Source organism: Pelodiscus sinensis, chromosome 2 (assembly GCF_049634645.1).
Source record: "Pelodiscus sinensis isolate JC-2024 chromosome 2, ASM4963464v1, whole genome shotgun sequence".
In the NCBI taxonomy this organism is placed as follows: Eukaryota; Metazoa; Chordata; order Testudines; family Trionychidae; genus Pelodiscus; species Pelodiscus sinensis.
Genome location: NC_134712.1, coordinates 176,818,793 through 176,840,182, shown reverse-complemented (window position 1 = coordinate 176,840,182; position 21,390 = coordinate 176,818,793). Strand labels below are relative to the sequence as shown.

At 46.4% G+C, this 21,390-nt stretch overlaps 1 protein-coding gene across 1 annotated transcript; it reads right to left on the bottom strand.

Annotated features, from left to right (window-relative positions):
• Nucleotides 1-1,171: 1,171 nt before the first annotated feature.
• On the bottom strand, nucleotides 1,172-11,578 carry CCK (cholecystokinin). Its single transcript, XM_075921855.1, has 4 exons — nucleotides 10,960-11,578; nucleotides 9,119-9,321; nucleotides 7,202-7,459; nucleotides 1,172-1,944 (listed from the first exon to the last, which is right to left on the bottom strand). The coding sequence occupies exons 3-4, from the start codon at nucleotides 7,455-7,457 to the stop codon at nucleotides 1,808-1,810; spliced, it is 393 nt and encodes a 130-aa protein (XP_075777970.1). The 5' UTR covers nucleotides 7,458-7,459; nucleotides 9,119-9,321; nucleotides 10,960-11,578; the 3' UTR covers nucleotides 1,172-1,807.
• Between the last annotated feature and the right edge of the window lie 9,812 nt (nucleotides 11,579-21,390).

The following is a 21,390-nucleotide window of genomic DNA, read 5'->3' as shown; positions in this document are numbered from 1 at the left end:
CTGCTGGGTTCACCTGGCAGAAGGGCTACATAATCATCAGCTAAATTCTTGTGCAGGGACTCAGAAAATAATTTGAGCTTCAATTTCTATGTCTCATGGCACTTATTATTTTCATTCCGCATAAAGATGCAATGGTAACATTATTAAGAGTAACAGACTATTTCCTCTATAAAAATGTACAGAATTTTTTTCATTACGGTCACTGCTGGTGCCTGTTCCTTGGCAATATAAGCTTTATAGGACCATGTGACTAGATTTTGATTCCACTGAAAGTGTGATGGGGTCTCCATAGAAGGCTAAGGGCATACTTCCTAAGATGAAAGTGAGCTGATTGGCCACGGTCCTGTACAATTGATTTGGTGCTGCTGACGTTTAATTTAATTGTATTTATTGCATGAGTGTTGGCTGGACACCTAGAGCCTTGGATAAAAGGATTTATTGATTAATATCTAAATAAATAATAAGACTATTGTAAATAGTTTGAGATTTACCTTTATCTTATTTCTGCAGATCAAAGAGGACTTGGTTTTTTGAGATCCCTTGAGTGTCTTTGCCAAAAATGGAGGCCCTCAGCAACACGTGGACTTCCCCTAAACCACAATCATGTAATCAGTCCCTAAGGTGAGTAGCTATGTTCCCACAGGTACCTGTAACTTTTCTGTCCTATTGTCATTGGCCAGAAACATCCCAATGTTTATACAACTGAATCACTGGTTATCTGTCTTTGTTCTTTTCTGCTGATGCTTTGCCTTAGATGGAAAGTACATTAGTCAAAATTCCATATTGTGCATGAGAGCTTTCCGAGCAAGAATGATATTGTGCCCAGTCCTAAATTCCTTACTCTGGCATATTTGAGTGGGAGTTTTCACTTGGTACAAAGCCATCAGGACTGGGCAGTGCTTTGGGCTCAGGCTGAAGTAATTTGAGATGCACTTTGTTCCAGGTTGAAGTCAATAGAAGTATTGGCCTGAATTATGATTTAAAGACTCAATCTGCTTTCATTTAAATACCCTCATAGACTAAAACATTGCCATATATATTGTGTAATAATTACAATTATTATGATATAGATTATATGGCACTTCCCTTCCACCTCCCTTGAAAGATCCCCAAGCTGTACTTACAGGATTCCTTCACAAGCCCCCCAAAAATGTATAACTCACCACAAGGCAAGAAGTGATCTATTTATTCCATGATTCAGAGCAGTTAGCAGAATTTTCACATTTAAGTCAAAACAGAAAATAACTGAGCCAAGAAGATAAAAGGTTTTTCTAAAGATTTAGATCTATTGGACATTCACTGAAAACATGTGACTTTGTTGTATTACTGAATCTTTTACAAATGGGGTAACCATGAAGATATTTGACCTTTTGTGGCCAAAACTGTGCTACTAAACTGACACCAACACAAGTTATCTCTAGAGACTACAACCAAAGAGAATGCTGCAAGGTTAATTTAAAAAGTGGTTCTTCACCTGTATGATTGCTTAACACATATACTCTAAGAAGGCATTTTCCTGCTTGAGTTTATTTTAAGACACCCAGTAACTTGCTGTGACAGGACGAGGGGAATACATGAAATAACTTGAATATAGTATCAACAATGAACAATAAAATAAGAAACCATAGGAGAAAGTATTTTTTAAAATTCTGCATATGTATATATTGCATTGTATAGTTTTACAGACATTTATATCAAGGATATAATATATGTTTTAAACACTGATTAGGGGATAACAAATTATAATTTTTTCCTTCTGTATAGAAATGAGAGTGTGATTCTTCTTTTTGAGATAGTTTGATATTCTTTAAGAGGAGTACTCGTACTCTTCAGCACTGCGGCGTCCAAAATCCATCCAACCCATGTAATCTCTGTCGTTTATCCTGTGTGTAGGGTCAATGTTCTGTACCCTGTTTCCCATAACTGAGATTCTTCCAGTAGGACCTAACAGTTGAGACACAAGAGGAAAAGAATAAATTAATTCAATCTTTAGCTTCACCTAATCTCATTTTTGTGTCTGTCACTTATTAATGGGCACAGTAGCGAGTGTGCTTTGATTTATACCATTTTCTTGGGAAATACTGTAAATATTGGAGGAATGTCCTTAGAATTTCTTGCTTTTATGAAAATGAAAAGCATACCCATTGGAGATTTGCTATGGAGATTTGTAATTGTATGCATTATAATTTGTGGATAGCCTGACTAATAATCTTCATGTTTCTTAACACCTAAGGAGAGTCTTGCACTATTTTAAGGGTCTCTTCTGTGACCCCATTTGGCACATCATATCCTCCTTCCCCACATCCCCATTCCTGAATGTGGACATGATTCTTGTCCTTCTTCTTGCTGCCTGGCCACTTAGAGGAATGAGGAGGGACCTGGTTGCTTCACCCCATTTGCTCAGTGTTCTCTCTGGTGTCTCTCTCTGATTTGTTAGGCAGCATGAGGAATGCTCTGTGATGAGCTAAATTTAATTGAGAGCAGGATTATGCCTGAGATGAAGACTCCATGACAGTCCTCTATGTTGTATACTGTGCAGAGGATGAGAATACTTACTCTAACATAGCACCTTTGTTATGAGTGGGACAGACATAAGACATGCAGGTTTTCTATAGTAGCTGTGGGCTGGTTTCTATGGGTGTGTCTAGACTACACCTCTCTGTCAACAGAGAGATGTAGATTAGGCACATCGAAATTGCTAATGAAACCGGGATTTAAATATCCGGTGCCTCATTAGCATAAACATGGCCACTGATTTTTTTTCGAAATGGAGTTTTTTTCTCAAAAAAAAGGCAGTCTAAATGCGGATCTGTCAAAAATAAAGCCTTTTTCGACATGTTCTGTAAACCTCATTTTTTTTAGGAATACAGGATCTGACGAAAAAGGCTTTATTTTCGACAGATCTGCGTCTAGACTGCGGTTTTTTTTTTAAAAAAAACTCTGTTTCGAAAAAAGCGGTGGCCATGTTTATGCTAATGAAGCACGGGATATTTAAATCCCTGCTTCATTAGCAGTTTCGATGTGCTTGATTTGCATCCCTCTGTCGACAGAGGGATGCAGTCTAGACGTAGCCATCTGAGAGAATGGTGTGGCTAGAAATTACAGCTGTGCTGGAACTCTGAGTACTATTACTTTGGGTAACTAAGGTTTTTCTGTACTTTCTTCTGCCATAGTATTAAAGTGCTGATCTCTGCTATGCCTTTTTTGTCCGACTATGTTTAAAGCATTGATAGGATATAAGAGAAACATTTTCTGTGGTAAATCAAACCCCACATATGGAAAAGGTGATGCCTTTATCTGTCTTAACACATTACAGGCAGTCCCCGGGTTACGTACAAGATAGGGACTGTAGGTTTGTTCTTAAGTTGAATCTGTATGTAAGTCGGAACTGGCATCCAGATTCAGCCGCTGAATCTGGACACCAGTTCTGACTTACATACAGATTCAACTTAAGAACTCCAGGCGTCCCCAAGTCAGCTGCTGCTGAAACTGATCAGCAGCTGATTCCAGAAAGCCTGGGGCAGAGCAACTCTGCCTCGGGCTTCCTGTAGTCAGCCGCTGGTCAGTTTCAGCAGCGGCTAACTTGGGGATGCCTGGGGTAGAGCAGCTCGGGTGCTGCTGGGTTGGTCCTGTAGCGCGGCCGCTCCTCGGCGCTACTGGACCAACCCAGCAGCACCCCAGCTGCTCTGCCCCAGGCGTCCTGATTCAGCCACTGCTGAAACTGATCAGCAGCGGCTGAATCAGGACTCCTGGGGCTGAGCAGCTGGGGTGCTGCCAGGTTGGTCCAGTAGCACCAAGGAGCGGTGCTGCGGGACCAACCGGCAGCGCCCCACCTGCTCTACCACAGTCCCCGTGCTTTGCTCCACATCTCCCTGGTCTGCTGGGGGGGGCACTAGCTGCGTCCCCCCCCAGCAGACCAGGGAGATGCGAAGCAAAGCAGCGGAAGACCCGGGCCGGACCACGGTGCTTCCAGATCAGCGCCGCGGTCCGGCCCGGGTCCTCCGCGGCTTTGCTCAGCGTCTCGCTGGTCTGCAGACCAGGGAGACGCTGAGCAAAGCGGCGCAGGACCCGGGGCCGGACCCGCGGCCGCTTCCAGATCAGCTGGAAGCGCCGCGGGTCGGGCCGGGTCCTGCGCCGCTTTGCTCAGCGTCTCCCTGGTCTGCAGACCAGGGAGACGCTGAGCAAAGCCGCGCAGGACCCGGTGCCGGACCCGCGGCCGCTTCCAGATCAGCTGATCTGGAAAGCGGCCGCGGGTCCGGCCCCGGGTCCTGTGCCGCTTTGCTCCCCGTCTCCCTGGTCTGCTGGGTCCCGCAGCAGACCAGGGAGACGGGGAGCAGCTTTTCTTGCCCCGGAGGAGGCGGGCGGCAGGACCGGGCGTCCCGCCGCTCGAGTTCTCCGGGGTGAGAAAATCCCCGTTCGTAACTGCGGATCTGACGTAAGTCGGATCCGCATAACTCGGGAACTACCTGTACATCATTAGAACCGAAAGAATTTAAAAATGTTAAATGACTCTGCTTCTAGTCAAAGAATGGGAAAATGTGTACTTCCATGGATACATTTTAAACTTCATTTGCAGTAATACTTTTATAAAAATAAGTTTAAAGTTTCTACAACTAAAGTCAATGACATAGTTCCCAATAACTTCAATGAAAAAGGAACAAACACTATATATTGTTAATATTTAGCTTTGACCCAGATCTGTGAGTTTTTAAATGTACAAAATTTAAAAGCCCTCAGCTCTATAGCATATACTTGCTATTTATATTTTAAAGAACACCTGCTGTCACAGTACTTTTGTTGTAGCTTTCTGCACAGATGAAATGATTCAGCACAAAATAAAGAACCTATGTTCAGGAATTTAACTCCTTTTGTTGATGATTGCAGCTGAGAGTACATATAAACTGAATTGATCCCCCCACTCATTAGATACTTACTTAACTAAATGTATCTATTAAAAAGTCTGATTGATTAACAAGTTAAGGCTCTCAGTTAAATCTTCATAATTCAGAATATGTTAGAATGAGGTGATGAGAGTGGTTTCTTGGTCTAATACCACTGAGATAGTCCCTTATCTGACCTAAAAGACTTCTGAGTTCGCAAATCAATTATCAATGGGGGCTTAATGTTTTTTTTGGAACCATTGTGATTTGCCCTGACAATGACTTTTTTAATGCATGTGTCCCTGACTTGACAGGCACAATGTGCCTTCTCTACCTAGCTGCCAGATACATGGTAGAATACTTTTAGGATAACTTAATTGAAAGAACTGGTAGGTCATGCAAAGTAAACTGAATAAAATAAGAGGTAATCTTAATTACCTTCAAATCTCTGAAGGTGGCCTATACACTCTCCAGAGACATTGGCCTTCCAATATTTCAACTTCTAGAACCCAACCTTAACCTCATGGGATAATAACTTATTTTTCTCCACAGTTATAACTAGAAATATTAGCCAAATTGGGCCTCTCTACAAACCATAACCAAAAACATCACCACTAACCATTTGTGGCACAGAAAAAATTCCTATATGTATAGTGTCTTCTAGCTAGTAAGAATGGATTGAACATCCTAAAAGTGACTAAAACTGGATTAGAGGGCTGTCTTGAGATTACTTGTCATATATCATTTGGAACTTACATATCAGCCATTTTCAAAATTTAAAAGCAATATTATTTTGATGACAAAATTACAACACTGAGCAACCCCTTATAGAACACACAAGCCATAAGGGTCTTCTATTAAAGGAGGCTAATATAAGTTGTAGATAATAGTCCTGAAAAGGAAGCAAATGAGAGGCCACCATGGGCTTTTAATCAGATCCAGTCATATAAAGGTTAAATATTTTTGTCCTGTCACTTTGAATTGTATTCCTTCTCTGGTGATCATGTCCGAGTCCAGGACTACAAACAATTCTAAAAATAGGTGGGATTATTTTGTGTGTGTGTGCTAATGATCAGGATAACTTATATTCCTTAACATAGCCGAAGTGTTCCTTTACTATAGCAGTTTGAGATAGTTGGCGTTTCAACCAGGAATTATGGAGAATGCACAAACTATGAAGCCACACTAAAAAAGAATATGTGTGGAGTCCAGCACATTAAGCCCTACAGTGAGGCTTCGTGGAGGGAGAACTCACAAGTGAACTGGCCTCCAAATGTGTGACAGAGAAGAGCTCTTTGTTAACCTTGCATAGGCCAATGTGGATGGAAATGGGAGGGAAAGACCACTGCTTGGGTAACACAAATTCCATCCTAAGTACATGAGGGGAGATACTTCACTCCCAGAGAAGAATTAATTGCCCAGCATCAAAACAGCTGTGTAATAACAGGCAAAGACTCTATCCTTGGCCCTCATACCCACCCTTTTCACTTCCAAGATGTCCTTTCCTACAGTGCAGGGTATAGAATATAGGAATACTAAAGCAGCTGAAAAGACCTCTGAAACCACGTGAAGAAGTTTCGTCAGTACTTGGCAGCCATCTTGCTCACCAGAAATGCTCTGCAAGTAGCTTGCCTCCCAGAATCTATCTATCTATTACTCAGATACAACACTGAGCTCTTTTACAGAGCAAAGTTCTTAAAAAGCAAATTAGCCTCTTACAGGGAAGTGTGAATGGACAACTATTTGCAAATGTTTAAAATCTAGTATTTCTTTTGGAAGAACAAGTATCTAGCTTTACAGGAGGAAAACATGACTCCGTGTGTGTATTTGCATGTATAGGTATATACTAATATACCTATAATCTATACTAATATGTATACATGCAGTGTAGTGTAAATAGTGTTGTTTTGTGCAAATACATGTTTTATGGGCCTTTATCCTTAATCATGTTGGTAGACTCATTACCTTCTCAGGTAGATAAGTACAACTAATGAAAGCATTTGAAGAATCAAGGCCTTACATTGCATTACTCTGTTGATACTGAATACAAGCAATCCTAACTGCAACACCACAAAAGTTTGCAGTTGTACAATTCTATTGTATTGCATACAATCATTAAACTAGAAATGTAAGAAATTTTTATGATACGTGTATAAAAGCAAATGTTCAGTTCCTTATTAATATTTTTCAATAGTTCCTTTACAAATGTAGACAATCATAGCAGTCTCTTCTGTCCTTAAAATCTGTAAATGTGGAACAGTGCTGAATCTCAAGGGGAATTCTTTTGACATAGACACATGGCATAATAAGCAGTCTATTACCTTTTCTGGCTTGTTGGAGATATTTGGCCAACAAAGCTCCAAAGTTGGCTTTTTGGTCAACATTTCCATCCAGCCGCTGGATAGGTTTCAGCTGGCCAGCAGATGAAGGGACACGAACATGTCGGTGATGTTCTGTCAAGCTCTGCTCAAGCTCAGTGGCCACCGGATTGTCATTGTGCGAGCCTGTAGCCTGCTGTCCGAAAGCGCTCATGGAGAGCACAGCAAGGAACACGTAGATGCAGATACCGCTGTACATAGCTGGAGGGAAAAGAAATTAGAAGTTGTTGGAATGGTGAACTTCACTATATTTAATACTATTCCCTTCCCTCCTTTTTGAAAAAAAAAAAGTGCTGGCCTCTGAATAAACTAGATTTTAGTGTGTACTGTAAACCAAGGATTAGTGTTAAATGGGAGAAAATAAGATTGGCAACAGCATACTTGACAAGTAGGTAAAATGTTTCTAGATTTAAGAGGCAGTAGAGAGATAGGGCTGTATGTTGGAACAAGTAGAGATATAAGCAATCTGTTGCAAAGCTCTTTGCTGAAGAATTCCCTTTGCTATGCTCCTGTCTCTCAGGGCGGAACATCTCACAATGTCACTATCTTTTTAAAATACACAAGTGATACAAATATTCAGCTTTGAAAAGCTGGGAAAGATGTTTATTTTAGCAATGTGTGTTTTGTTTGTGCTTAATTGTTTCAGCTCTTTTACCATATCGTGGGGAAAGGGAGGATTACCAAGAGAAAGGATAACAAAATCTTACTCCAACAATTGAACAACTGTGGAATAAACGTGGCGCTCAGGTGATTTATCAAAGCTATACAGGAATTAGAAATAGAATGATTTGGAGCAGTATTTTTTTCAGATAAAATAGAGAATTTAAGTGTTATGTATATTTTCTTGATTCTATAAAATCCAAACAGACTTACTTTACATATTCCAACTATAATACAGGACATGGATTTGCATTAAATCATTATAGAAACGGAAAGAGCTCTTTTAGAAATGTAAAATAAGTCTTTAATTTGCAAACAGTCCATTGTTCAAGAGGAAATATTGAACTGGATCCTTCTTAATACTAGTGCTGTTTTCTGTGTGCATATTAAATATTTCATGGCTAACCCCCCTAAAACTTACAAGTTATTTGACAATGTACAATAAAAAGAGTAGCTTGTGTCTCAGATATGAACTGTTAAACCAAATTTGCCCATCACATACATTACATTTAATTATGCTTGAATGTGAGGCAAACAGGTGTTCATCGGAATTGTTATGAGAGAAAAGAAAAGTTTCAAAGTGGTAACAATTCAGGATTCTACAGCCCCAGCATAATTAATACCTTGTCACTAAGGTATCAAGTACATCTTTGCTACTTGCTTAAATGCAAGTAGCAAATGCATAGACTCCGTATTCTTTATTCTTTTCATATAGAGATGGGTGTTCTAAACTACTTCATATAATGAGAGTGACTCAGAACTAAAGTTCAGTATTTAAATACACATATTAGTTCATTTTCATGATTTTGTATCTGTATCATGTAAATGATTACTTTTCAATTCCAATGACAAATGCTGTGCAACCCTAGGCAGCTAGATGTTCAGTTACAAAATTGAAACACATTTTTGCTTTTTCAAGTATGTAAAATGATTTGTTTAATGGCATAAAGATGTTGCAAAAAGAACAATAGCACCATGCATTATTCCCTGCCCCCTAAATATAGTAAAGTTCTGAACATTAAATCTTTAATATTAAATACCTAATTTCCTCTAGTGAAGGTGTCTGTGAGAATATACCAGACCACTATACTGAAAAGTCACGTTAAAAGTAAGTGCACAGTCACATCATTTTTACATTTTTCTATCAGCAAAAATTCAGTCAAACTATGTCTAAAGAGTTACTGAGCCATCATCTCCTACCTTTAATGAAGATAGTTTTTCCTCCTTCAAATCAGAATGAGTACTGTTCAGGTTCGATGAGTTAACCGTTTGAAATGCTGCTCCTTAAGTAGTCTAGTCCAGTACTTGTTGTAGTGTCATCTGTTTGCACAGGTCTGACGCAGATGAGGTATCACCACATGCTCAATTGGATGCTATCGCTTCTTCGTAACAAATTAATTTATCTATGATGGGGAAAGGGTTCAAAAATCTGTTAACAGAAGCTCTGCGTCCTTAACCCTTTCCTCCCCAGAGTTTCTTTGTGTGTGACAGATGCCAGTGTCTTTTTTGTTCACTGGTATTATAGTTGAATTACGCAAGTGGCTCTGCTTTGGTGAGGACACTAATTTCTTTTCACATTACACTTCCAAAGTCCAGAAAGAATGCACCTTAACTGGGTTTCAATGTCTGTATTTCAGCTTTCAATGAGATAATGTGCTTTAGCTAAACATGTACTCTCTTTCCTTCTCCAAGGAGAGAGACAAACCTAGAGAGACTCTGCTTCTTTCTTTCTTTCTTTCTTTCTTTCTTTCTTTCTTTCTTTCTTTCTTTCTTTCTTTCTTTCTTTCTTTCTTTCTTTCTTTCTTTCTTTCTCACACAGTTAAGACGGGTACAGAGGCTTTGTGGCTCATAAGGTTCCTTTAAATATAATTTTCACTCCATTTATGTTTAAAAACTTGCAAGTAATTGTTTCTGGTTTCTGTAACCCTTCGCTTAAAGAGCAGTTAAAGGCAAATTGCTGGCGAGCTGAGCTCTCAGCACTTATTAGCGATGGCTGATTGTGTGTTTATTTATGGATTCTCTAAGTCCTGCATTTCTATGATGTAGTCTAAGCAGCCGAGGCTGTCTGAGAACCGCAAAGAATAGCACCCCCCCCCCCCACACCCACACATACTGAAAGTTGAGAGCGCGTTGGATAATGTCTCCCTATGCTCGATCCCTGAAACAGCAGATTGTGTGCGACGCTCTCACCCATACTCCTCGAGGGTTACTTTTCCAATGCAATAAACACTTGGGGGAGAGGGGGACACTAAAGGGAAGCGGGTTCCTAGGACAAGTGCACTGCAGGCCAGGCTCTGCTTCCCCAAAGGGCACAGTCCCCCGAGAGGGAAGGAACAGAACAGTAGGACCGGCCCCCTGTAACTCATGTTGACACAGGCCCAAAGTCCGATGTGGCCCCGAGGGTTGCTGCCCTGGTGGCATGCGGGGTCGCTAACTGGAGCCCAGGGGGCACTGCTGAGCCGAGAGGTGCAGCGTCCCCTGCCTGGGCGCGGTTTCCATTCCAGCCGGATGTCCCGTGCGGCTCCCTGTGCCAAATGACCAGAGGGCTGTCTGCGCCCCCGGGCCCCGCGCGGCTGGAGCTCTGGGAAGCCCTGCCCGCCGCACCCCTCTGCCCCGCGTCCTCCTCCCCGGGCAGCCCCTTTCCTGCCCCTGCGCGGTACCCAAGTGGCCACTAGTGAGTCGCCTGCTTCCTTCCCTCCTCACCCGCCCGCGCCCTGCGCAAGCCGCCCGCGCCCCGGGATTTAGCATCAGCCTTCGGGAACGCTAAGACAGGTGGTTGCCCTTGGGGGTGGGCGCAAGGTGCGAGCAGCAGCCCTGGCCCGGCCGGAGAAGCCTGGAGGCGCTGGGGCACTTTGCCCCGCAACAGTGACCGAGGCACCAGCTTCTTGTGGTCTCTCCGCCCCCTGGCCCGGACCGCGGCGTGTGCACTGGCGTGGGGAGGAGGCGGCGGCTCCGAAGTACCGGAGCGGCTTTTCCCCCACTCGCTTCCCGCGCCGCTGAGCTCCCGGCCAACCCAGCTCGGGAAGCGAGTCTCCTCTTACCTGGCTCCCCCCTCCTCTGCCGTGCAAGCCCCTCCGCCTTCCGTGCCGCCGACACCGCACGAGGTGCGCCCCGGCTGCTTTGCTGCGAAGTGACTTCGCCTGGGCTCGTCTTAACCGACCCCTCAGCGCCACAAGCCATACCCGGGTGCGGATCCCCCCGCCCCCCACTTCCAGTCAGGCAAGGAGCCCGCGCAAGCCGCCTGCTTTTTCAGAGCCCGACTCTCTCCCGAGCCCCACGTGCGTGGTGTGGTCACAAGCAGCAGCCGCGGTAGCGACTGAGGCATGGGGCGTAGGGGGCAGACCCCCCAGGCAATGGTAGTCGAGCCGGGGAAAGCGAGCAGCCCCCCCCCCCCCAACGAAAACCGCAGGGGGCCATTTCAACAGAAACGAGGAGAAGGGGCTTATGGCAATGACAGGGGCCGATCACAATCTCTCCCATTTCATCCGCTGCCACAACTTCACACGGTCCCCATGCACAGGGTGATTTCCCCGCCTCGCGCCGCTCTCCGGCGCTTATACCTCTCGGGGTGTGCCTGTGGCATGCGCTACGGCTGCTTGATTTTGCAGCCCCCCTCAGGCCGAGATCGCCCTCCTGGCATTTAGCGCTTTGTCCTTTGTTCTGCCTCCCTCCCCGCAACTGGCTTTGCAAGCTGGCACAGCCTGCCCCGGGAGAAGGGCGGCTAGGCGGCCAGCCCACCACAGAGGGCGCCAGGAGCTCGCTTCCTACCTCCCCGCCCTCTGTCCCCCTGGCCTGCATGTGCCTGGGGCCTGCGGGACCTGCCTTTTTAACTCGCCTTGATCCTGAATCGCCTGGGGGAAGCAGTGCAAAGAGTGGTGTGGAGAGGGCGGATAAAGAAAAGTTATTTATTAGTTCCCATAATAGAAGAATTAGAGGACACCAAATGAAATTAATGGGGAGCAGGTTTAAAACGAATAAAAGAAAGTTCTTCTTCACACAGCGTGTAGTCAACCTGTGGAACTCCTTGCCAGAGGAGGCTAGGACTATAAGGGTATGTCTACACTACAGCGCTAATTCGAACTAACTTAATTCAAACTAGGCTAATTCGAATTAGCGCATCTAGACCCAAAAACTAATTTGAATTAGCGTTTTGCTAATTCAAACTAGCGCGTCCACACTGATCAGGTCAGTAGTTGCTTTGTGTGGCTGCTGTCTGAGGCTATCTGAGGCTTATGCTTAAATGGACCCCCCTGGACAGCTGGTTCTCAGCTTTTCCGCTTGCTTGCCTACCTCGCCGAGGGACAGCAAAGTGTTTTCCTCTCCACCTGCCTGTCAGTGGTTCCCATTGGGGACACCGCCGCAGTTGGCACCATGGAGCCAGAGCTCACCCTGGGTATGCTGCTCCAGTTCTTGGACTTGCTGCTGCAAGCCTGCCAGCAATGGGTGGAGGCTGCTTTGCACCATCTGGTGCACGTCAGCCCCCTGCCTCTCTCTCTGGCCTCCCTGGGGGTCATGGAGGAGCGGCAGCAATGCCCGGACGTCAGTGTGCCCCACCGCATCTGGCGTCTGGACACCAGCAGCGACTGGTGGGACCTCATCGTCTTGGAGCGCTCACGAGACCAACAGTGGACCCAGAACTTCAGGATGAAGAAGGACACCTTCCTGGAGCTCTGAGAGTGGCTCGCCTCTGCTCTGCGGCGACGGGACACTCGCATGAGGCCCGCCATCCCTCTCCAGAAGTGTGTGGCCATTGCCCTGTGGAAGCTCTCCACGCCAGACAGCTACCTATCCATCGGGAACCAGTTCAGCGTGGGGAGATCCACCGTCGGAGCAGTGCTCATGCAGGTATGGCACCCACCGGCCACTGGGCTGGGAGAAAGGGGGACTGCAAGGAAGGGATGGGCCGCCCCAGGGAAAATGGGGGGGGAGGGGAGGAGGCGAAAGTGCCCCCGCACGGGAGAGTTCGGTCTGTCCCGGCCGTACTACACGCCACCCGAGGGGGATGCTTCCGGAAGTGGGGTGCGGGGCAGAGCCAGGGAACGGACACTCCCCCCAGCCACCTGGGCGCCCCAGTGATTCGCAGTTTGCTGTGTCTCTCTGCAGGTGGTCAAGGCCATCAACTGGGTGCTGCTCCGCAGGGTGGTCCGCCTCGCCAACCCGGACGCAGTCATCCAGGGGTTCGGCGCCCTCGGCTTCCCCAACTGCAGGGGCGCCATCGACGGGACGCACATCCCCATCTGTGTCCTGGAACATCAGGCCTCCCAGTACATCAACAGGAAGGGGTACTTCTCCGTGCTCCTGCAGGCTGTGTGTGACCACCAGGGCCAATTCACGAACATTAATGTGGGCTGGTCCAGCAAGGCACACGATGCCAAGGTGTTCCAGAACTCCTGTGTGTGCCAGAGGCTGCAGGCTGGGACCTTCTTCCCTGACCGCCACGTCAGGGTCAGGGACGTGGACATGCCGGTCTGCCTGGTGGGGAATGCAGCCTACCCCCTACAGCCCTGGCTCATGAAGCCATACATGGGGCACCTCAACCCCTCTCGCCAGGCCTTCAATGCCAGGCTCACCTGGGCCCACATTGTGGTCGAGGGGGCCTTTGGCTGACTGAAAGCATGGTTTAGGTGCCTCCTCACCCGCCTCGACCTCGCTGAGCACAATATCCCTCCCATGGTGGCAGCAGCATGTTGTGTGCTGCACAATTTATGCGAATGGAAGGGGGAGGCTTTCCTGCCAGCCTGGATGGCTGAGGCTGAGCACATGGTTGGCCAGTACTTGCAGCCCCGCACCGCCGCCATCCGGGAGGCCCAGCGGGGGGCCATCCGGATCCGGGAAGCCGTGCGGGAGAGCTTCCAGGTGGAGAAGGAGGACTGAACTCTTCCTGCATGCCCCACTGGGGCCTTCGTTCACCCTCCCTTTTCCCCTCCCTAACCCCCCTTCCTAATGTAAAATAAACACCTGTTTTGCCAGCAAAAATCTTTTTTTATTGTACATAACTGGGGTGGCGGAGGGGAGAGTGAGGGTAGGAGAGGGGAGGGGGAAACCTGGGAAGAGGGAGCTGGAAGGGGTGGAAGGGAGGGGAAAGCTCAGGGTTAGGGGTCCTGCTGGCTCTCCCATCTCGCAGCACTGTGGGTGCAGGGGCGTCGGGGGGGAATGGGCGTGGATGGTGGGGCAGGAGATCGTGGACGTTGGACGACTTCCCACAAACCTTGATGAGGTCCACAATCTCCGCACTAGACTAGGCGGGTGCCCGCCTCTTGCGGCTCTGGGCATGCTCCTGTGAGCTGCCAGCCTGGTCCTGAGAAGAGACAGAGGGCTGGGTGGCAGCGGGTGGCTGGCTCATCCCGTGCTAGGTTCAGGGTCTGCTGGTTGGGTCCTGGCAGGCTTGTAACTGGCACAAGCACCGTAGCCAGACTATGCCCCTTTAAGGGCTCTGGAGCCGGGAAGGGGCAGAAGAGTTTCCCTGGTGGTGCCCAGAGTGGCCACCAGGGCAAGCTGGGAAGGGCTAGCCTCCAACTAGTTCGAATTAAGTGGCTACACAGCCCTTAATTTGAACTACTTAATTCGAACTAGGCGTTAGTCCTCGTAGAATGAGGTTTACCTAGTTCGATTTAAGCGCTCCGCTAGTTCAAATTAAGTCTGAACTAGCAGTTTGCATGTATAGATGCTATGAAAGTTAATTCGAACTAATGTCTGTTAGTTGGAATTAACTTTGTAGTGTAGACATACCCCAACAGAGTGTAAAGAGAAGCTAGATAATTTCATGGAAGTTAGGTCCATAAAAGGCTATTAGCCAGGGATAGAAATGGTGTCCCTGCCCTTTGTTTGTCATGAGGCTGGAGAGGGATGGCAGGAGACAAATTGCTTGATCATTATCTGTGGTCCACTCTCTCTGGGGCACCTGGTGTTGGCCACTGTCGGCAGACAGGCTACTGGGCTAGATGGACCTTTGATCTGACCCAGTACAGCCGTTCTTATGTTATGTAACAAAAAACATCCCACCTCTCCCTTCAGCTGAAGCCATTATTTGGAGGGGTGGGGCTGAAATTATGCTGGGTCATTTTGGGCCAAAAGCAGCATCTTAGCCATTTGTAGATAAGTTTCCCACCTCGGGGAGGAGAGAGGTGTCTACACACTAATCCCAGGCTGTGATTCAAGTTTGGAGGAACGCGACTCCCCCCCCCACACACACACTCCTGCAAATCAGTCTGATTCAGAGCAGCAAGCATTCAGGACACAGGGCCTAGGACCCTGGGTCAGAGCCGGGGACCTAGTGTGTCTCAAAATGCTAGCATTTGCTCATGACACAGACCTGAATCAGAAGGTCAGCAACATGCAGTATGGATGCATTAGTATGGCTGTGAGACCCAGCAAAATTGTAAGCCTCGATGTACAAGCTAGTATGAGTGCTCAAGCAGGGCTTGGAAACAGCACCTTCACAAATCCATCTCTCACCAATTTAGGTCTACAGTGCACTGCAGCCATACCCTTAATGACCTGAAAACAACGAGCAGTCCCGTGGCACCTTAGAGACTAACAAAAATATATAGTGTCCTATATGAGGTCCTAGGACCTGTGTCCTGAATACTTGTTGCCTTGAATCAGACTGATTTGGGGAGCACCTCTTTTCAAACTTGAGTCATGATGAAGTGGGTCATATATATATATATACACGTATATACATATATATTTGTTAGTCTCCAAGGGTGCATCTACACAGTAGGGCTTAACGTGAAATAAGCTACTCAAATTGAGCTACATCAATTGCTTAGCTTATTTTGAAATTGAAATTGGGAGCGTCCACACCGCACTTATTTCAAAATAAAGCACATTGCCTCTGACTCCCCTTACTCTTTGTACAATGAGGGTTACAGGAGACCGAGTAAGAAGTCCTCCAGCTTGATGGTATTTTGATGCTATTTTGAAATAAATGCCTGCTGTGTAGACGTGGACTAAGTTATTTCGAAATAATGTTGCTGCGTAGATGAACCCCAAGGTGCCACAGGACTATTCATTGTTTTTAAAGTTACACACTAACATGGCTATCTCTCTGAGACTTAATGACCTAGTACCTCTTTTCCATCTCTTGCATCTTCTCACTCTGTCACAATTTGCTCCTAGAGAGCTGGGACTACACCTAGCTAGGGGAAGGCAGCACCTTGGACAGTACCTTTGCAATAGCCTTCCGTCTCTGTCTGAGACAGTCACTCTTGGATTGGATCTCTATTGCCTGCTCTTTCCATGTGTCGCTGGACTCTAAAGATGACATTATGGGACTTCATATTTTCTCGCAGTGATTTTCAGTTCTTCAGCCATGAAGATTTTTTATGACTGCCTGTGTTACTGACTGAATTGAAAACTGTTTTCTCATCACTAACATCCTCACCAGAGGATAAGAGGCTGCCAAGAAAGTATAAAGAATTTTTTTTTTAATCTAGATGGGACACAGAGGAAGGAGGGGACAGAGGCAATAACATTTATATATACACATATACACACACACACATGGAAAGGGGAAAAGAAGAACAACACTAAAAATAGATTCAGCATTTTTTTTCAAACTAATTTGCTAATGGAGCACTCTCTCCTTTCCTATGAGTTTGTTTCCTCTGTCAAACCAAGTGCATTCCTCATAAGTCAGTTTCAGTGTTTTGGCTTACTGATTAAACTGATCACTACTATTACAGAAGCAAAACAGACCACATACGAACAGTGGCTTAGTGGGAAAAAATAGCCCAAATGTTCTGGGAAAGTACAATACAATGACAATTCTAATAGGGAGCATACCACAATGACTAAACTCAGTCCTCAGGGAAGACCTTCTATAGATAATGAGAAGTTGATGAGGGAGGAGAAAGACAGGCAACTGTGCTATTTATATATAAAATATTTAATGTTAAAAGTGTTGGTCTGGGTGAACATGTACTGTGACAATGTAAATGTTATCTACAGTACATAACTAGAAGATTTACCCCATCTTGCTCAGGAGTAATGAGCAGTAATTACAAGGAGTAATGGTAGCTCGAATTAGAAAGCCTAATTCGAACTACCTACTCCATGCCGCATGTAGCCACGGGCACTGAGTCCGCACTAATGGGGATTTAAAAATGGCAGCGCCCGGCAAGATGCAAATGAAGCCCGGGATATTTAAATCCCGGGCTTCATTTGCAACTTCGAATGCCTACATTAGCCACCCTAGTTCGAACTAGGGTGGCAGTGTAGACATACCCTAAATGATTAACTGATAAGCCTAGGCTTATTGGATAATCCTATTGACTGCATGCATTCCCCCTCCCTAGTTGCCTTTGTATCAGAAGCAGCCAGGGGGTGGGGAGGAAGTGGGAGCTAGCCGCCCATGAGGAGCTGGCTTTAAGCAGACTCCCCACAAGCACCAGATCTGCCTCCCCGCAACTGCTGCCTCTGATAGAAAGGCAGCAGCGTGGAGGATGAGAGGGGCAGGCTGGAGCCTATATGCATGGAGAGCCAGATTTCAAGCCAGCCCCCTGCATGTATCACAGGTGTAGGCAGGGCCATTCAAGATGTTGGAAAGTTTTAAGGGCTGCACTCTTCCATAATATTAATGGAGGAGATGCGGGGTCTGGGATGGAGGTTGGGTGCAGAAGGGAGCTTGGGGTAAGGGATTGGGGTGCAGGAGGAGAGTGGGGTGCAGGAGAAGGAGGCAATTGTGACTTAGGGTAGGGGACTGGGATGTGGGGCTTTGGTTTGTGATCTAATGGAGGGGAATAGGGTGCAAGAGTTTGGGTTGTGACCTATGGTGGGAAGGGGATTGGGGTGCCAGATCTGGGAGGAGGTATGGGTGCAGGAGGGGGACAGAGGGTTGGGGTATGTTGAGTGGGAGGCAGAGGGTTGGGGAAGGGAGGGGCTGGGATGCCAGCAGCAGGCTCTGGCCTGTAGACTTACCAGCCAGAATCCCAAGCAGCCTGCCTGCCTGCAGAGCTAAATGCTTGCAGAGCTTAAAAAGTTTCTCTGCCTGCCTGCCTGCCCACCCGCCCCATGCCTACACAGGCTGCAGGTCCACGTGCCTGTGTGAATAACTGAGCCGGAGGGGGACGGGTGTGATGCTTTGTGTGCTGCATGTTATTCAGACAGGCAGCTCCCATTGGCCAATTTCTGGCCAGGTACCGGCCAATGGGATTGTGCTGGGGGTGGAGGCAGCACCTGAAACCTTTACACCCTCCCCTCCAGATTCACAGTTTTGAAAGAGAAATGGCCCCACAGCCGCTTTTCTGAGCGGTGTGCAGGGCTGTGGGGCAAGCAGGGGAGCCTGCCTGTGGCTCCTCGCTGCATCCATGGGCTGGATCTGGTGGCTTAGTGGGCCATATTCAGCCCATGGACCATAGTTTGCAGCTCCTGTGGGCCTGCCTACCCCCCTTGTGGACTCCTACAGAAGCAGTGGGGGAGGGGAGAGTAGGAGCCAGAGGTGGGGAGAGCTGGCTCAAAAACTGGTTCCCCCAGCATCAACTCCTCTGTGCCACCTGCCCCATCCCCATGCTGCTATCTCTATCAGAGGCAGCAGCATGGGGTTGGGAAGGGCGGGGAGGCTACTGAGAAGCAGCCCTTCTCCATGGGAGTCTGAGCTCCCCATGGACAGAGACTGCTCTGCATCCTATGGAAGCTGCTCCACATTCCAAGGAGCAGCCTCTATCTGGTGAGTCTGGGCCTGCCATGGACATAGGCTACTTTGCAGCAGCAGCCCCTATCCACGGCGGGTCTGAGCTCCCTGAAGACAGAGGCTGCTCCCCACAGAGCAGCCTGTGTCCACAGAAAGCTGGACCCACTGTGGACCGAGGCTGGTCCATGGCAGCAACCCCTGTCCCTGGGGAGCTTGGATCATGGTGGACAGGGACTGCTGCCACCCTACATTGCTGCCTCTCTATCAGAGGCAGCAGGCAACCAGTCTGCTTGGGGACCTGGTTTTTAAACTGGCTTCCCTTGCCTGGCACCCCTTGCTGCCTGGCACCCCTTGCCGCTGCCTCTGATACAGAGGCAGCAGTGCAGGGTGGCAGGGGGCTCCCCAGGAGTGGGGCCAGAGTGCAGTGGCTGCCAGACCGGCTGCTGGCCCCACTCCTGGGGACTATTGAATAGTCATGTAACTGATAAGAATGCATGTGGCTACACGACTATTCAATTACCTGATATCTAACATCCCTACTTTAAATTATGGTAAGAGGAAGCTACATACCAAAGTTGGTGGTCCTAGCTCTTACCGTTTAGGAGGAGTTCTTGAACAAATGGCCTCACAGCTGGACGGACAGACAGTCACACATTCTAAAATATATAGTAAGATGACACGCATTCATTATTTAATGATAAATTATAAAATGTTTTCTGCATGAATGGAGAGTGCTGTGTGTTCTGTTGAACAAATGGACATATGGTATAAATCAAGGTTTTAATACTGATTGTCTAAAATACATACAATGAGAAACCTAACAGTGTGCTTGGTGCTACACAAAAACAAATGAAGAAGAGATGAATGTATCATATCTGCGCGTGTGTGTGTGTGTGTGTCAATGCAGATGAATAGCATTACAGTATCATAGGCTGATTTTTCCCTGGATCTCTGCCTTGTTCAGTGTGTCGGTTGGACAGTGCTGAGTGAATGAAACAACTATACAATAATTATTTTTTATTCTTATCTCTGTCTCATTCAACTCATACTGAACGCAAATCCCTGCCTCATTCACTATCCAGCTTTCATACTAAATAAGGGAAAATAGTGAGAACATGGTGTGAAATAATATTATTACAGAATGCACAAATAAAGTGACAACCTTAATTTTGGCATTTCCAATGGTGTTTCATTTTGCACCCTTAAGTTTCTTTTAATCTATTTTGTATATGGAATTACTATAAATCATATTATGATTTATTTATTTTCCATCAAATTCTTTGCAGAGGATCAAGAATCTGTTGATACTCTGTAGATACATATTAATTGAAGAGTGTTTTGCATTTTTAGAAGGTCAAAATGATATCCTCATGGAGAAACTAATACAGTATTTGGATCTAATAGGATAGGATATGAATCTGCATGTATTAAACAAGTTCTCACAAATCTTACACTGTTCTGATAGACCTGGACACAATGCATCTTAAGTGTTGTTGTTCCTTCAATCACTAATTTAAATGATAACCTCCTTTATTACCTGGAAAGTGTCTATTGTCAGAAAACATGCTGCTATTGTTATTTTGATGGGCACTGGGAAGAATTTATCTTTTCATAACCTTAACTGTTAAGTTTCCTAGCATCTCATATGTAGAATATGAATGTAAGAGACTAGTTGACTATGCAATAAGAAAAGCTTTTTGGATAGTTGACTAGTCCCTCGACTAATTGCTTCCCCTCAAATAGAGGCAGCAAGGTGGGGGGAGCAGGAGCTGGTGCTGGAGGGAGCTAGTTTAAAAGCCAGTTGCCCCCAGCATCGTCTTCGGGGGGAGGGCAGAGAAGGCAGGGGGGATAGCGGGGACTGGGCGCGAGCCTGGAAACAGCTGATTCCTGGCTTGTGCCTACTTCCAGACGCTGCCTCTGCTGGCAGAGAAACCTGCTGGCTCTTAACACATTTAAAAATCAGAAGTGCAGTAAGGGGGACCTGGCATGAGCCAGGACAACTGATTCCTGGCTCATGCTGAGTACCCCATGCTGCACTTTAGCCTTTTAAATGCATTAAGAGCTGGCAGGCTCTTACTACATTTAAAAGGCTGAAGAGCAGCAGGGGGGATCCAGCATGAGCTGGGACAGGTGATTCCCAGCTTGCGCTGGGTCCCCTCCACTGCGGGCCAGCTTTTTAAATGTATTAAGGGCTTGTTGGCTCTTAATAAATTAAAAAGGCTAAAGCACAGCAGGAGGGACCCAGCGCAAGCTGGGAATCAGCTGTCCTAGGCTTGCACTGGGTCCCTTCAGCTGCGCTTTAGCCTTGTAAATTCATTAAGAGCCAACATGCTCTTAATACATTTAAAAGGCAGAGCTGCAGCAGAGATAGCTCCTAGGGCAGGAGCTAACCCCATTGTGGCTTTCTGGCTTATCGACTAATTGATGGAAAATCCATCGAGTAGTTGATTCGTTGAGTAAACTAAATTTAACATCCTTAATGTAGAATAGGTAACAATAATCTGTTTGTGAGGTTCTTTTCTAAAATCATTTATCTTTGAATCCAAAGGACTACTTTTTGATTCTTTTCCATTCTGCTAGGAATGTTTTGTTTGTAACATCTGATCTAACTGTTCATTTAGTAGGGTACATTCATTCACTTAGTAGGGTACATTCATTCAATCACATTTTGTCACACACATTTTGAACAATTGTAACTCCTATCAAAGACTGTAATATGATATATTCCAAACTTTGTTGGGAGAGCTGCACCTTGTATGAATAGTCTTTCTTTTGTTCTTGGTGCAAAACTTTCCTTTCAGTAGTGATGATTAGGGCCATCTTGCTGGTGCCCAATGCA

Bases quoted from the DNA above. Each gene is read 5' to 3' on its own strand.
- CCK (XM_075921855.1), bottom strand. From the start codon at position 7,457: ATGTACAGCGGTATCTGCATCTACGTGTTCCTTGCTGTGCTCTCCATG. The intron at 1,945-7,201 runs GTAATAGACTGC...CTCAACTGTTAG, and splicing joins TCTCCAACAAGCCAGAAAAG to GTCCTACTGGAAGAATCTCA.